This window comes from Nuphar pumila, unplaced genomic scaffold (genome assembly GCF_984573655.1).
Source record: "Nuphar pumila unplaced genomic scaffold, dmNupPumi1.hap1.1 HAP1_SCAFFOLD_351, whole genome shotgun sequence".
In the NCBI taxonomy this organism is placed as follows: Eukaryota; Viridiplantae; Streptophyta; class Magnoliopsida; order Nymphaeales; family Nymphaeaceae; genus Nuphar; species Nuphar pumila.
The window spans coordinates 46,669-61,543 of record NW_028323296.1 but is presented as its reverse complement, the minus strand read 5'-3'; the positions used below and the strand labels follow the sequence as shown (position 1 = coordinate 61,543).

The 14,875-nt window shown below is 50.9% G+C and overlaps 1 protein-coding gene across 1 annotated transcript; it reads right to left on the bottom strand.

Annotated features, from left to right (window-relative positions):
- Positions 1-12,326: 12,326 nt before the first annotated feature.
- LOC149810441 (uncharacterized) lies at positions 12,327-14,058 on the bottom strand. Its single transcript, XM_089994264.1, has 5 exons — positions 14,054-14,058; positions 13,559-13,727; positions 13,225-13,287; positions 13,004-13,087; positions 12,327-12,629 (listed from the first exon to the last, which is right to left on the bottom strand). Exons 1-5 carry the CDS (start codon positions 14,056-14,058, stop codon positions 12,327-12,329), a joined length of 624 nt encoding a protein of 207 aa, XP_089850390.1.
- Between the last annotated feature and the right edge of the window lie 817 nt (positions 14,059-14,875).

Here is a 14,875-nt window from a genome sequence, read left to right as displayed (position 1 = left end):
CTGACGACACCCGCAGCTTCTCTGCTGAAGACATCTACCACATGGATGCGACGGGACTGTTCTGGAGGCAGATACCGACGAGGACACTCGCAACTGGAAAAAGGCGAAAAAATGGGTGAGTCTGGTTCTGACCAGCAATGCAACTGGAATGGATAAGCGCCCCCTGCTCGTGACTGGCAAAGCTGAGCGTCCCCGCTCGATACCCAAACGATATGACATCAGCACGCAGCTGTGCATGGATTACAGCTGGAACCCGAAGGCATGGATGACAGTGGACATCTTACAAAATGGGCTGAGAAGGAGAACGCTCACTTTGCAAAGCAGAACCGGCATGTCTGCATGCTTATGGACAACAGCCCCACCCATCTGTTGCGTGACTACGAGGTTTTTGAGATTGATGGTTTCTCCATCATCTTTACATCACATAGATAATGGCAAGAATAGACAACAAGAAACAACGACAGCACATGCGAAGCGATACAGCTCATTGAACGTCAGCGGTCGGAACAAGCAAGCCTGTCATAAACGCGCGGCCGCTGGCACGAGCTAAAACCGAGGTCTTTGAGATTGATGGTTTCTCCATCATCTTCATGAGCAACATGACCATCACGTTCCTTCCTCCCAACACGTCCACCACAGTGCAGCCAATGGACCAAGGTATCATCTCCGCCACCAAGGCCCACTATCGTTCAAAACTCTGCCGCTTCAATGTGTCTGAGCGCAATGACCCGTACTCTCCCTTCACTGGGCGGTCACTTGGCAAGGTGCAACCCACGTTTATCCAGGCGCTGAAATGGATACAGCAGGCATGGAGTGAGATCTGCGCCAGCACCATCTGCAACTGCTGGTGGAAAGCTGGAATATTCAGTGAGGATATGGTGCCCAAGCCCCCGACCAGAGCTCAGCGTGCCCGCCAACGTCAAGGTGCTGCTGCACCCGTTCAACCACCCCTCGCCTCTGGTGCTACTGACACTGGGGAACCTGAGTTCGAGGTGCAGTAGAGGAAGCTCAGCAGGAGCTACAGGATGCTATCAATGAGGTTGCTGCTGCCTGTCCGGAGGAGGAGCTTGTGTCCGCACTCGAGTTTCAAGTGCTGGATGGTGAGAATGATCAGACACCGGGACCAATGACAATGGACGAGTGCATTGCCCTTGATGTGGGTGACAGTGATCCAGATGCTCTTGATTCTGATGAAAGTGAATGCGATGAAGTTGTGCCACCTGTTGTCAGCATAGTGTCGGCTCGCAAAAACTTGCTTGATATCAAGTACTTCATGGAGTACGATGCTCCTGATTTCTCAAATGAGGATGTTGCTTGCATCTCTAACTTCATCACCAAGTTTGCTGAGATTGAGCAGAAGAAGAAGTGCCAGACTCGCATAGTCACTTTCTTTTCAGCTATGTAAGTTGTTGCTGTTCAACTCATGACTGGACAATGGACAGAATGGTAAAAAAAAAGCCGGAAATCAGGCAAATGCGATTGAAATGTCGACAAATAAATTGTTTATGCAACCGTACGACTTTGCATTGCGTGTTAGAGGTGTGTACGCGTCAGAATAATTGAGAAATCGATTGGATCTGGGAATACTAAACACTAACCCTGACGCGACCTGACTCATGTCCGGTGTCCGGCAATTACTACGTCCGCTATTGTACTACGGCCAAAATCTCGACGACCGATGTGTCCGATATAACGAATGTTACCTGTATTGCCTGCCATATCTATGTGATGTAATGATGCAATGAGGCGCTGTATCACTTTGAATGTGCTATTGTCTTGGTTGCTTGTTGACTTGTTCCTGCCGTTGTCTATGTGATGCAATGATGAAACGATGATGTACTTTTATTCCTTTAGCAGTTGAAAGCAATAAGAACTTGATTGCTTTCAGCCTGACTCGACAAATTTCTTGCTTATATATGTGATGATGCATCATTTTACAGCACTACCGCATGCACATGGACACTGGCAACTTGGAGTAATACCGGACAACATGGACATGGTAACTCTAAGTGCATGTCGGGAACGCAACTGCTATGTGGCCCACGTGTGTCGATCTATTGTTCGCTTGAAGGGTTCGTAGCTAGCTGGCACGTTCCTGAGTACCTAACCTAGCATGCACATTTATGAGTACCTAGCTCAGTGATTCACCAGAATGGGGTTCGGACCCCACTTTCCCCCCTCAAAGTCATGCATGTCCAGGCATCGCGACCAGCAAATTAGAGCGTCTGGCGAAACGCTGGCCTTGCTAGCTAGCGCGCTTAGTCACGAGCACCTAGCTGGCACGTTCATGAGTGCCCACCTAGCAGTGTTACGAGCAGCTAGCAAGCGCATTCATATCTGCCGCCGACAAAGAATCAGTGCTTTGCCACATTGGGTTTCGACCCCCATTTTGTACCGAGAATTCATGTATTCTCGGGTGACTGGAGCCGAGAAATCAGAGGGTCTGGCGAACGCTGCAACGATTTTCAGCCCAACATCGGCAGGATCAGCAGCGGATGTGGCTGCAAGAAATAGGAGAGGGAGGGTCACACTTGGTGAATTGCTGGCCCATCTGGATGTGTTCCGCAAAGTGTGACTCGCTCTCCCAAGGCAGGGGGCAGTCGCCGACTAGCGCACGCATCAGATGCTCCTTAGTCATTGAGTGAAGGGACCTGTCGTTGGCCATCAGCTCGTACGCGACAACGCCTAGAGCCCACACGTCGACGGCTGGATCTACCAACTGCACTCGAGCAGCCAACCATTCAGCGCATCGACAAAAACAAAAATGCTCTGTCGTATACGATCTTCAACACTTGTTAGCTACATGCGCTGCAGAGGTCACTGACAGACGTACTACTGATGAGGTATTGAAACGATGACTTCAAAACTGTAAAAACTCCCCATCAAGTGGGTCATGAAGTGCAGGGGTCTGTCATTTGGCTCCACCCCCTAGTGCCTGACCTGATGATGATGTATATTTGTACGACTGTACCGCCTCCATATGGACATTTGCAATTCCAGTACTGCTTGGGAATATGTGCTACCATTACCCTCACCCAAGGCATGCAGACCTGCACAGCCATACCAACGCCTGATCTGACATGCCTTACTCTTCGAGTGCTGGTGGGGAGGAGTCCTGGATGAAGCCAAGACTGTTTTCCTCCTTGCTCGAGGAACCATGCAGACCCAAGAAATCACGGAATATCTGGCATTTGTGTGGGCACTGTTTGCGTGGTTGTCACCGATACCAAAGCCTTGGTGGCAACGAAGGCTGCGAAAGAGCGGTGCTCGCACCATGGTTTTCTCGTGTGCTGTGTACGCTTTGATCACTTCGGGAGAGGCATAGCGTGGCGTCATCATGATGGGAGCGAGAGTTCCGGAGCGGGCTGCGCAGCCGTAGTCGATCACGTTCCAGGCATGCTTGTGCGGAAGCCAGATGCTGTTGGCGGGCTTCACATCCCGATGTACAAGGCCAATGGCATGCATGGCTGCCAGCTTGTCCGCCAGGTGCATTAAAATCTGCATGCCGCATGCCGCATCTGAGAAACATAGATGTGGCCACCGCATCAATCGTAACTAGTTTTAATTATGCTTACATGGATTATGAGATGTCCAGGTGGACGCGGTAGTGTTGTAAACAGATACATCATCATCGTACAATCGTAACAAATCGTAACTATACAACCCTTTGCGCAGTTTTTCTTTAGGTGTTTGGTGCTGTCTGAAGGGAGGCATTGGCAAGATCGAAACCGGTCACGTCAGCCGGATGCAGTGCCGATTGAAAAGTACACCCACCGAATTCCCATGAGAATCTGCATTCCCCATCATGCATCTGAGATGCCTTCCGGCACGTCCCTCTCGAAGGAATGTGCTCAAAAGACACGGTGCTTGAAATATGACTCAGATATGAGTCACTTCCAGGCGTGTCGAAGTTTCACCATCGTCCGCTGAAGAACAAGTGCCAAGAGGTGAGAGCCTCCGGAAGGGTCTCACCATGACGCAGTGCAGCTCGTCGGGCTGCTCATTGAGAATGAACTTATCCAGAGGCTCGCCCATGGGAAGTACTACGATGGGTGGGAGGGCACGGCCATTGGGGGCCAGCAGTATTTCAGCTCCTGCACATGGTAGCATCGATTCGCAAGTAGTTCTTGGAGTTGCCAATGTCCATGTGGACGCGGTAGTATTGTAATATGATGCATCATCATTACATCACATAGATAACGGCAGGAAATAGTCAACAAGCAACCAAGACAGCACATTGCAGATAGGTACATCATCACCACATAATTGTCTTCAAAAAACAAAAACGAATACGCCTTGCAGGTAGGTGTCGAGCCTGCAAGACACAACCCACACAGCCTCGGTGCGAGTAAGCGAGTAAGAGCAGCAGGAGGGCGTTGCGGACCTTTTGGGTTCTCTGGGCTGACCTCTATTGTCTCTGGCAGGCAATCCTTAAGCTCGGGAACCTGACAGAGCTGCAGCTCGTTGCGGAAAGTGTTGCCATTGAAGTGGAACTTGATGGCCACGAGCATGTCGGGAGTCCTTGACTCGTTCACCATGTTGGCGAATGCGACAAGGCCCTGTCCTCCCCGCTGCCTCGCTCCGGTCAGCTGGTACCTGTGACAGGGATCTGACTCAGCTGATGATGCAGTGTTTCGTCAGACCTTGTCATTTGAGGGTCTGCAGATGCCTGAAATGCACAAACAGATGCTTGAAAGGTCTATAGATGCCTGAAATGCATGATCAGATGTCTGAAAGGTCGATAGACACCTGACATGCATGATCAGGCAGGATTACAATGCTACCGGATCTACATGGACATTGGCAGCTCCAAGAACTACTTCGGAATGTACGGTACCAAGAACGCCGATTTTCATTATCTAACTGTGTAGGTGTTGATCCAACAAATGGGCAGCCAGCTACACTGTTGCACAGCGCTAGCTTTGAGAGATAGATCACCTGGACGCAAACAGCTGGCCCCGCTCCTTGATGATATCTAACTGTGCTGTCAGGTCTTGGACATCCCAATGGCAGTCCCAGCCAGTGCTGCCCTTGTCCGGCTGCCTGTCGGCCATAACCGACGTAGTTACCACAGCATCCGTTCTGTCCCAGCCTGCAAATGCACTGAAACGTCTATGTTGTAGTCTAGACAACAGTCGACCAGAACACATGATGCAACACGACTTTTACAGGTACAAAAACCGGAATTTCTTTTTACCCAAGTTCCGGAATCTGATCAGAACCTCAACATAGAGAACATGACACAACGCATCGCTGGGCGCTTGGTCAAATATTGTCTAGACTATGTTGGGCGTTTCGATATGCCCAGTTGCCGATGGTCCGAGCTGCGCCCTCATGCGTTGTCCTCTCAACACACAACGGACGACAAGTTGAAAGCAGAAGAACGCAAGCACAGTGTGTGCAACACACCAGGCTTGAATGAGCTGTCTGCTGACGGGGCGCGAATCTCACAACCCTCTGCAGCAGCCTTGCTGACTCACAAATGACGGGGGTCTCTGTGGAAACAGTGAGCCCATTATGTGGAACAGGCAATCCAGGATCACACTCCCTTCCCCCCCACCAATGCAGCCCACGTCCAAACCTCAGTCACACCATGCACGCTGAAAGCGACCTGAGAAATTCCTCCAGAAGCGAGCAACTTCGATGAGCTGTGATGCTCGCTGGCGTGGGCCTGCACCATGGCACACAACAGACAATGAACGAACCAAGCATGGTAAGCAGTGAACATGTAGCATGAAGTGGTGCGAGTGATGTGGTATATGGGAAGAACAAGGGCCTGCAACTGGTGTGGTACCTGTTAGGGTGCTCTTTGCTTGCATGTGATTCGGCATCATCACATTCCAAGCCACCAGCGGCTTGCTCTTGCTCTGGTGCGATGGTCGTGAGTCACTCGTGCTCTCCTCCGATGCGAAATCCGGAATCTCGGGTTCGAGGCGACGAGTGCCCTGAACCGCAGCCAGCGTGCCCAGCGTCGTGAACATCGTCGTGCTTGAGTCAGCGGTGTGGCCGATGCCGGCGTGCCGATGGCTGGCCGAGTCATCGTCGTCGAGGCGGGCGGTCGCGACAACAGGGTCCAAGGGGTCCACTTTCCGCTTGACCTCTTGCTCCAAGACACGCGTGAGGGCGGGGACGGGGGGGCGGCGACGATATCGGATGACTGCAAGCGCGGCGAGTGCTGCCAGGGTGACGAACGCGAACGAGCCGACGACAGCGCCTACGATGGTTCCCGTCCTTGCCGGACTGCTGGGAGGGGGAGGCGCTTTGGGTGGGCCCGTGTAAGCGATGTAGGTGGCATTCCCTTCGACTGTCTGCATGCAGGGTGGCGGAGGGTAAATGCACACACAGGGACGAGTGCTCCGACAGTGCTTCGCCAGGCCCTGTCGTTTCGGGCCCGCATGCCCGAAAAAATGCATGACTTTTTTTACCATCCTTTGCCGGGGCACTGATACCGATCCTTTGCTGGCACTGATCCTTCACAGCAAGCTACCATTCCAATACCCTCACTAGCAGTTATCGCCATCAACTGCAACACACCTGACCGATGCCACCCGCGCTCCGTGGCAGCAAGATGCCATTCGAGGCGATGTGTAGCACGCTGCCGGCGCACAGGTCTGTAAATTTGTCGGGCCAGATGATGTCCGAGCTGAGTTGGGCGTTTTTGAGCGTGATTGTGCCGTTGACGTCCACCGTGACCGTCAATTCCTCGCCCTGGAGGTTCGTGAGCTTCAAGCCATCGACAAGGTCCGCTTTTAGGTAGCGCCCCAACAAAACTCCAGTGTTGAGGACCTGCACAGCAGTATAGCAGTTGACACCTTGACAGAGGAGTGCAACCACTTGAGGATACGCAATATGCGCTCTCAGAAGCAAGCCATAATAATGAAAAATGGGACATGATGATGGTGATGGTGTATCTTTGTGCTGTCTTTGTCGCTTGTTGCCTATTTCCTGCCATTATTTATGTGATGTAACAATGGTACATCTTTGAACAACACTATCGCATCCACATGGACATTGGCAACTCCAAGAACTACTTGGGAATCTGCACTGGGAACAGCTCCTGTCAATCGCTGAGACACAGAACCCCAACCCAAACACGCATGAGAGTTTCCTGGCCACCAGAGTCAACAATGTGGCAAAAAATACATCATTACGTCACATAGATAAAAATACATCATCATCAATACCCGGTCGCCAGGTGGCTAGAGGGGGCTCACCGTGGTCACGACAGCTGGGGTGTCCTCGGGGGACACAGTATTCTGAAGCTTGACCAGGTCTCCCCAGGCTGCATTATCGGGGGCAAAAAAGGTGTAAGTTTGGGGATTCGTGGGATCATTGAATGTGCCGAGCTGCTGAGCAACCTGCAAGCATGAGGGAGTTTTGGGAATTTGACCGGTGTGTTGCAATTTTGCTCCTTGTCGGGTTTATGTAATAGTGTGAAGAGAGAATTTTTCCATGCGCGCATTTCAGAACCCACACCCTATTACAATATGGTACATACATAGACCTTGGACGTGTCCATGTCAGCAGCTCAAAATGCTGTGAACCTGCAGCAAGGTGGTGAGACAGCGACAGCAACGGTGAATTGTACTTATGCTTATGATTAGATCGAAGTTAGCGTATTTGCTTGTCTGCTGTACAAGAAATGCAGGTGGTCGCATCGACAAGCCTGTATTTGCAGAAGTGGCTGCAGTGCTCCACCTCGGCAGATACATGCTCGCCGAGCCCTCGGCCGCACGATGTGGCTGCGGACCGGTGCTGGGCTACGGACGCAAGAGGGGGGGGCGCACTGTTATTGCACTGACGGTCACTGACAGCCCAGACTCTTGGCATGCCTGGAAGATGGTTGTGCATGGCACCTGCGCCAAACAACTTAGCTCAGTGTCGTATCAGATAGCGTATATACTGGACGCCCGAGAAAAGCGAGAGCACGTTAGTTAAACAACATTTCTTGCCGAACATGATGTGATGATGAGTTATAAGTGCCCAAACTTCGATGTGCCAAGCCATTTGTGCGAAGCCATGTGAGTTGCTGCGCATGCCATTAGGGATAACGACCCCTGGCGCGCAAGGTTTAGCTACAAACGAGCTGAGAATAGCGACGGTTCACCGTAGTATGGGCTGCATATGTGCCGCGTACCTGTGACTGTCCAAAGCAAAGGACGGCCGCAAACGCCAAACATCCAATGCACCCTAGGACAAATCGTCCCATCCGGTAGGGTTGGGATATACCCTGGAGACCGAGTGAACGTTCTGAAAAATCAGTCTGCAAATGATTTAAGGAGCGTTATATTGCAAAACCTGACGTCGGGGCGCCCTAGCGACAAATAATAACCCCGTGATCCTAGCTTACCACACACAGTACCTGCAAGCGAAGCCCGTTCAACAAGAACTCCTTACTGTTTGCATCTCGCCGACTGTTGCGACCTTATTCATGCTGGCAAGGAACTTTTCCGGCCCAAAGCCTTCGCGAAGGCCATCACAAGGCCTGGGTAGCAACTACGAGGCGCATGGCGGGAGTGGTGCCAGCTATCAGAGATACCATATCGTGGATATTATCGGACTGCGACAAAGTAGCGACGACAAGATCTTTCACGAGGACCGAAACGTTTAGTTTCAAAATCAGTGAAGTCTCCTGTGAATTGATGTGCTCGCTGATTGGCTTGTTTCGTTGCGCAACACTGCCTGGCCAGTTCCTGCTGACACGGCAAAGTCGGGGTCAGACTGACAATTTCGCACGTCGCCATGGCCTTTGTTTACGACTTGGAAAAGGGAGTAGATGACCTTGTAAAGGCGTTAGAAGCTGCACAGAAAGGTGTGGAAGATAATGAACACAGCCGTTTCATGCAATTTATGCCATAACAGCTGCGGAATGTATATCGTGCTCTATCGCGCGGGCGCCCAGGTGGTAACAACCATATGGACCGTTTGATTATTTTGCGTATCCTTTGTTTTTGGAGGCCTGTAACATCCCTGGCATATCGCTAATCCCTTCACCATGCGCAGGGTTGCATCAAGTGGAAACAGAAGTGGAAAATCGTGCTCGAGGAAACGTGAGCGTCTTCCCGATTCATTGAATGTCTGTATAATGGGTGATTGACAGAAAGCTGTTGCATTGTCAGCCAGAGAAGGTCATTGCTTTGCAGTTCTTGTTGTATACTGGCCGAACTGTTTGAATTTAGCAAACAACTGACAGAGCCCGCTGGTCTGCAGGGAAAGCTTTCTTCCTTGGTTTCAAGGGCGGCAGCGTTAAAACTGTATGCTTCGTCCTTTTCAAAGTGGTCTCTGTCCAATTTGGCCATAACCCCAGTACCAAAATGCAGCTGCACCCGATAGGGTTATTCAGGGAAAGGGCTAACCGAACCTCATCTTCTTTTCACTCGCTTTTGCTCAGCACCCGTGAACGCAGCAATAAATGATCTATCACTTTTCTTGGACCCGGAGCCGGCATTCTAGGTTTGAGGATTCCTAAATGTCATTTTGAACCCTGCTGTTTGCAGTAGATCACAAGAGCTATCAAGGGAAGCTGCCCTGCTGGTCGATGAAAAGAAGGTGCGTTCATATGGGAAAAAACACGGGAATCCGCTTTCCTTTCCAGCCTGTGCATGTCAATCAGGCCATTCACGTTTGTGCAGTAGGTCCATATCCAGGGCTGAAATTCCCACAACAGAATGGCACTGACACATGGGAAGCAAAAGTGTACGTCCTCTACATCATCCAGGAGGATGTCCAGGCTCTGGATGATATAAGCGTGTCAGCACAGGCCTCACGATCAAGCCTGCATTATTCGCGGTTAGGAGTCTAGAAAACAAGTGATGCATTACATCGCAACGGGCCTGGAGTAGTCAGTAGGCACTGTACTTCATCTTCTTATGGGATACCTTCACTTCGTACTTCCCAATGCCCATATGGATGCATTGGTGTTGTAACGGAATAGTCATCGTCATACTTCCCTCAAACTGAATGACTCATTGGCAAGCTCAATGGTGTCTAGACCAGCAGCCCGCCCGCTCATGCATATAGCACTGATGCAGGGACTTCCGTGTTTGTTTTCAAACTTATGCCTGATGATGCAGAACTGTGCAGCAGATGGGCCACCAAACCGATGCACTGTAATATGGACAGTGTGTTACGACGAAGCGGGAAAGCAAAGCAGAAATGAACTGCAGACAAGGACGACTCAATTCAAGAACACACGAAAGAAAATCAAACCAATCACGCATGAAAACAAAGAAAGAAAGAAAAGGACAATCAAAACAGCCAGCCGACAAGACTAAGAGAGAGCAAAGCAGGAGCGCTACAACACGACACAACAACCCCCCCACCCCTCACCTGCCTCATGAACCGGCAGCTCACAACCCGGCATATGGACAGTACTTGTCTTGTCAATTTGTCAGTGTTTCTCAAGTTGATGCTGATACGAAAGGCCAAAGCCCCTCGGGCATTAGGGTGTCTGTCTTAAGTCGTAGCTCAAGGGGGGACCTTCCGAGATGTGATGCTGAGATGTTGTGTTGTTTGTGTTGACCTCACTCACTTGCCATTGATTGGTTGATTAATTGATTCGTTGCATCACTTGGTGCAGCTGGCAGAAAAGCGTTGCCGCGAGGCAGTCATGGGCAACGCAAAGGCACTGGAAGCGGTCTGTCAAGCAAGCGCGTTTGAGGCACCTGACCCTGAGGCAATGCACGATGTGGAATGCCTCTTCTCAGTGGTGACATGCGAAAACTCGTCGACACATCGCTGGAAGGCGGTGGCGCGCCTTGCATGACATCGACTCAACACAGTGAATCAATTTGAATGACATTTTGTTTGTGATGTATCTGTTCAAACCTCTGTGGCTGGGAAACAACTGAGAAAGAATCTGTCGCTTCTTTTCGGGATGCACTACATCAGCATCTTGTCGCATGTGTAACGGCGTACTGCTTCCCAAGCAAGGTCAAGTGGTCAACTGCCACCTCCAAATCGAGGATCATGCGTTTGGATCTTGGTTCGGCGCCAGTGATTTTGCGATGTTGTCAGGAAACTGATAGTTGGAGAAGTTGCTCGTACAGCAAATTCCGCTGTACATTCTGCCTGTCAACATTCGGCGGCGTTCAAATGCGTTCAGTGGCCGGCTGTGGCGCCAAAATGCATTTGCTGGATATCTTCCACCCTCATCGGTACCGGAGAGCATAGATGCACCAGCCGACGCCTACCGTGGCGGCACCCCCAACTGCATACACGTACCAAGGCACCATCTTTGCCAGCATCAAGCTCGACCTGCACGCACAGCACACCTGACGCTTGGCACTTGGTATTTGAGAGAGAGTGTAAAGATCGCAACTATCCTTTTGGCAGTGACACAAAGATACCTTCCCGTCTGACTGCCAGTGCTGCCAGAACACTATGTGGCAATGCGTGATACTTTGTCAGCCACAAAATGATATAATGTGCCATAGCACAAACTTTGCACACGTGCTTTCTGCAAGTTTGGGCACACCGCTTCACAGATTTCATGTCATAACATTTGGCGCTCCCAAGTGGATGCATGGTACCTTAAAATCTGGTCAGTTTCGCACATAACAATACCAACAAACGGGCGAGCGTTTTTGAAGCGTGACATCATTCTGGGTGTTTTTCCTGAATACATACCTGAAAACTCAACATATTTTTCTCCATGTGAATACTTGACGGCGAGTCCAAAAGGGTGATCGTGACACCGCCCATTTGTTGATATTCTTATGGTAAAAAATCTTATGGGACGATCCGAGCGTACCTGGCAGTGGCAGCCCACCCGACAGGGAACTCTAATATGATGGAATTGTTGAAGTGGAAAACGCTCAGCCCTTCCACCACCAGCTGCAACAGCACAGTCAAGGCAGTTTCAAAATGCATACAGGTGTTACGTCAGCCTACTTATTGTAGACCTAGGGTTGAGAGAGACGACTTCCTAGTAAGCTTACTTGATGAAATAACGCGTGTCAATCCCTGAGATCGCTTGTTTACACGTCCGTTGCAACTGTTTACAAGACTGAGACAAAACCTGATCTAGATCCCGGAACCCTGTAAGACACGAGCGACATACCAACAGGTATATATGTACAAGATGATGTAACAACAAGCTTCGTGAACATCACAACCTGTGGGCCGTCAATACGCACAAAATTAGGCAAGCTCTTTGACAGCATGCAAAATGGTAGAAATGCTCTCTGCTGGAAACGCATTGACTATCTCTTCACATTGGGGGCGTTGCCAACATAACTCCACTTCAGAGCTGATCATATAAGGTGAAGTTGCCAGGCACAGAGAAGAGAGTGTTGACATATTCGACTCAGACATCCCAACCTGAGTCACTTATTGGACGACTCAGGCATCCCAGCCTCTTGCTTAGACCGTTGGGCACGGTCAAACCGGCAGTCCCACAGTGCAACTTCTAGAATGAACACCCCATGTAGTTCCTCTGTTGTGCAACTGCTGAGCATGCTGGATATCACCCGGTGCGGTTGCATAATGATAGCATCTTCCGCCAGGCATCCTAGCCTGAGTCGGTCAAAAGTTGGCTCCGAAATAGCGTGCCACGCATCAGGTGTGGTACATTCCCCAAGAGTACCTGGAGTTGCCAATGCCCATGTGAATGCGGTAGTGCTGTAACACTATACATCACATACCGTAACAATATCAACAAACGGGCGGTCACGGTGACGCGTTCAGACTCCCCGCCAAGTTGACATGGAGACAATATGTTGAATTATCGGGTACTTTCATAGGAAAACGTCCAAAAAGTGATGTCACGCTCCCACAAAACTCGTCCGTTTGTTGATACTGTACATGCCCCGTGGCGTGGGTGTGAACAAGAAAAGCTTCGTCCCCAAGCCATGCTTTTGTTCAGAATTAGCTGCCGTTAGATAGTTGTTTCCAGAACTGAACGGACTCGTGCTACCTAACTGGTAACCCCAGAAGCTTTGACGTCTACGTCATGCCGTACCACACCCTTCGTACACACAGAGGGGTGAAAGGTGGGTCTTACCTTCTCACACTCGTCGGCCGAGAGATGCGTTGGAAGGCGGTCAAACGCCTCCTTCAACTTTCGAGAGTTCTCCGTCTTCAATCCCTGCAAGCAAGGTGCCAATTTGATTCGGCTACTCAGCTACCCAAGTAGGTTTTGGAGTTGCCAATATGGATGCGGTAGTGCTACAACAAGACACATCATCATCAAGTCCAGGCCTAGGATGTCCTTTGGGCGATGACCTTGCTGTTCAGAGAGCCCCATGGAGCGCAACGCTGGCTCCTGAGCTGCTCAGACTCGAATGCCTACACAATCATTGAAAGCCAGAAGATGGCGGAGTTGACAAGGGGTGGGACCGCCAGAGCTGATCTCGCGCCTTGGCGGCAATGCAGCAACCTAGTACAGGAGACTGGCACCATTTGCAGACAGCCAAGGCAATCAGTCTATTGAATCTCTGGATACCAGTGTTTTGTCAGATCCTGTAATTTTTCGGGCCGCGATGGCTGAAAATGCATGAATAACTGGAGGCAGAAATGGGGGTCGAACCCCATTCTGGCAACTCACTGCTGATCACACCTCCCATTGGAAGAATTGAGTGCCGTCTTCACCCTCCAGCTTCAATTCCTTTCTTGCCATGCGTGCCATGATGCGCCCTCCCGCATTGAGCGCCAAGTACTGATGGTACGCATGCGCTAACAACCCTGCTGGCCAGTCTCGCGCCAACTCTCGTATTCGTTGAACATACCTGCACAAACAGACAAAATTCATCCAGATGACGAGATGCCGATGTTACTGGGTTGCCGCAGCAGCGGGTTCTGCAGGGTTGTGATCACATGGAGACTTCAGGGGCTAGGTGGCAACACTGTGTGCCCCAGTGCGCAAAAACCGTGGAGTTTTTGACAGCTTGATCTCTCACTGGGCTACCACTGCGACGGTATGCAACCTAGAGTGTACGGTGAATGTGGTAACGCAAGGCCACAGGTTCCCATGTGCATGCGCAAACCTGCACCGGCTGGCGACTTTCAAGTAACACGGCGCAGTGTTGCGCGAAAGCTTGTCACTGCGACGCACGGCATCTGGCCCCTTGCTTGGGAACAGACGCCGCCAGGTATCAGATGCAGCCGCTTCGCCTCTGCATCACCAGTCTGATGCGGAACCGTCGGAGATGTATCTCGATTGCGTCCGTCTCCGAGCCGGTGACGACACGCTTGTCGGTAGCTAACGCGCACCTCGTTACTTGGCCCTTACCTCGCCTCACCTCCGAGCATGTCGGAAGTGCTGCTCCGAGCAACTCAGAATTGCGGGCTACTGCAGTTTTGCAACGCTCGGAGAGAGGTGGCTTTGCGCACCTTGTGACAGCGGCGGTGGGAGATATCTTCGCCTCCCAATTATGACCTAGCAGACTCCTCAAATCTGCCTCTACCCCTTTCCGACGGTAGTAATGCGGCAATATGCTGAGTAAGTCGTGGACTGGGGTGCCTACACGACAGCTAAGCTCAGCGGACATCCGCAGTTGGAAGCACACGCAGAACTGCCACGTGCTTGTTACAATGCGCACCGGCGTCAAATGCTTCGAAAGCTTCGTCCAGTTGCTGTTCCAACTCTTTGAAAACGAACCAGAAACACGACAATGCATGTGCGTAAAGCTCGCGGTTGACAAACACAGCAGCAGCTTTGACGACTACTATGCCATTACTTAATTTGTGTATATTTTTCGTTACTGCAATCATCCGGACTGATAAAGGGTTGTCCATGGTGCCAGTTCGTCCAACGCACGACCTAAGGTACGACGCAAGTCTCAACGCACTGCACGCACAGGATTTGCTCTCGGTAAAAGTGAATTCTCACGTTTTTCGAAGTAGAGGCTGGCATATGCTCGCCCCGTTGTTGCCT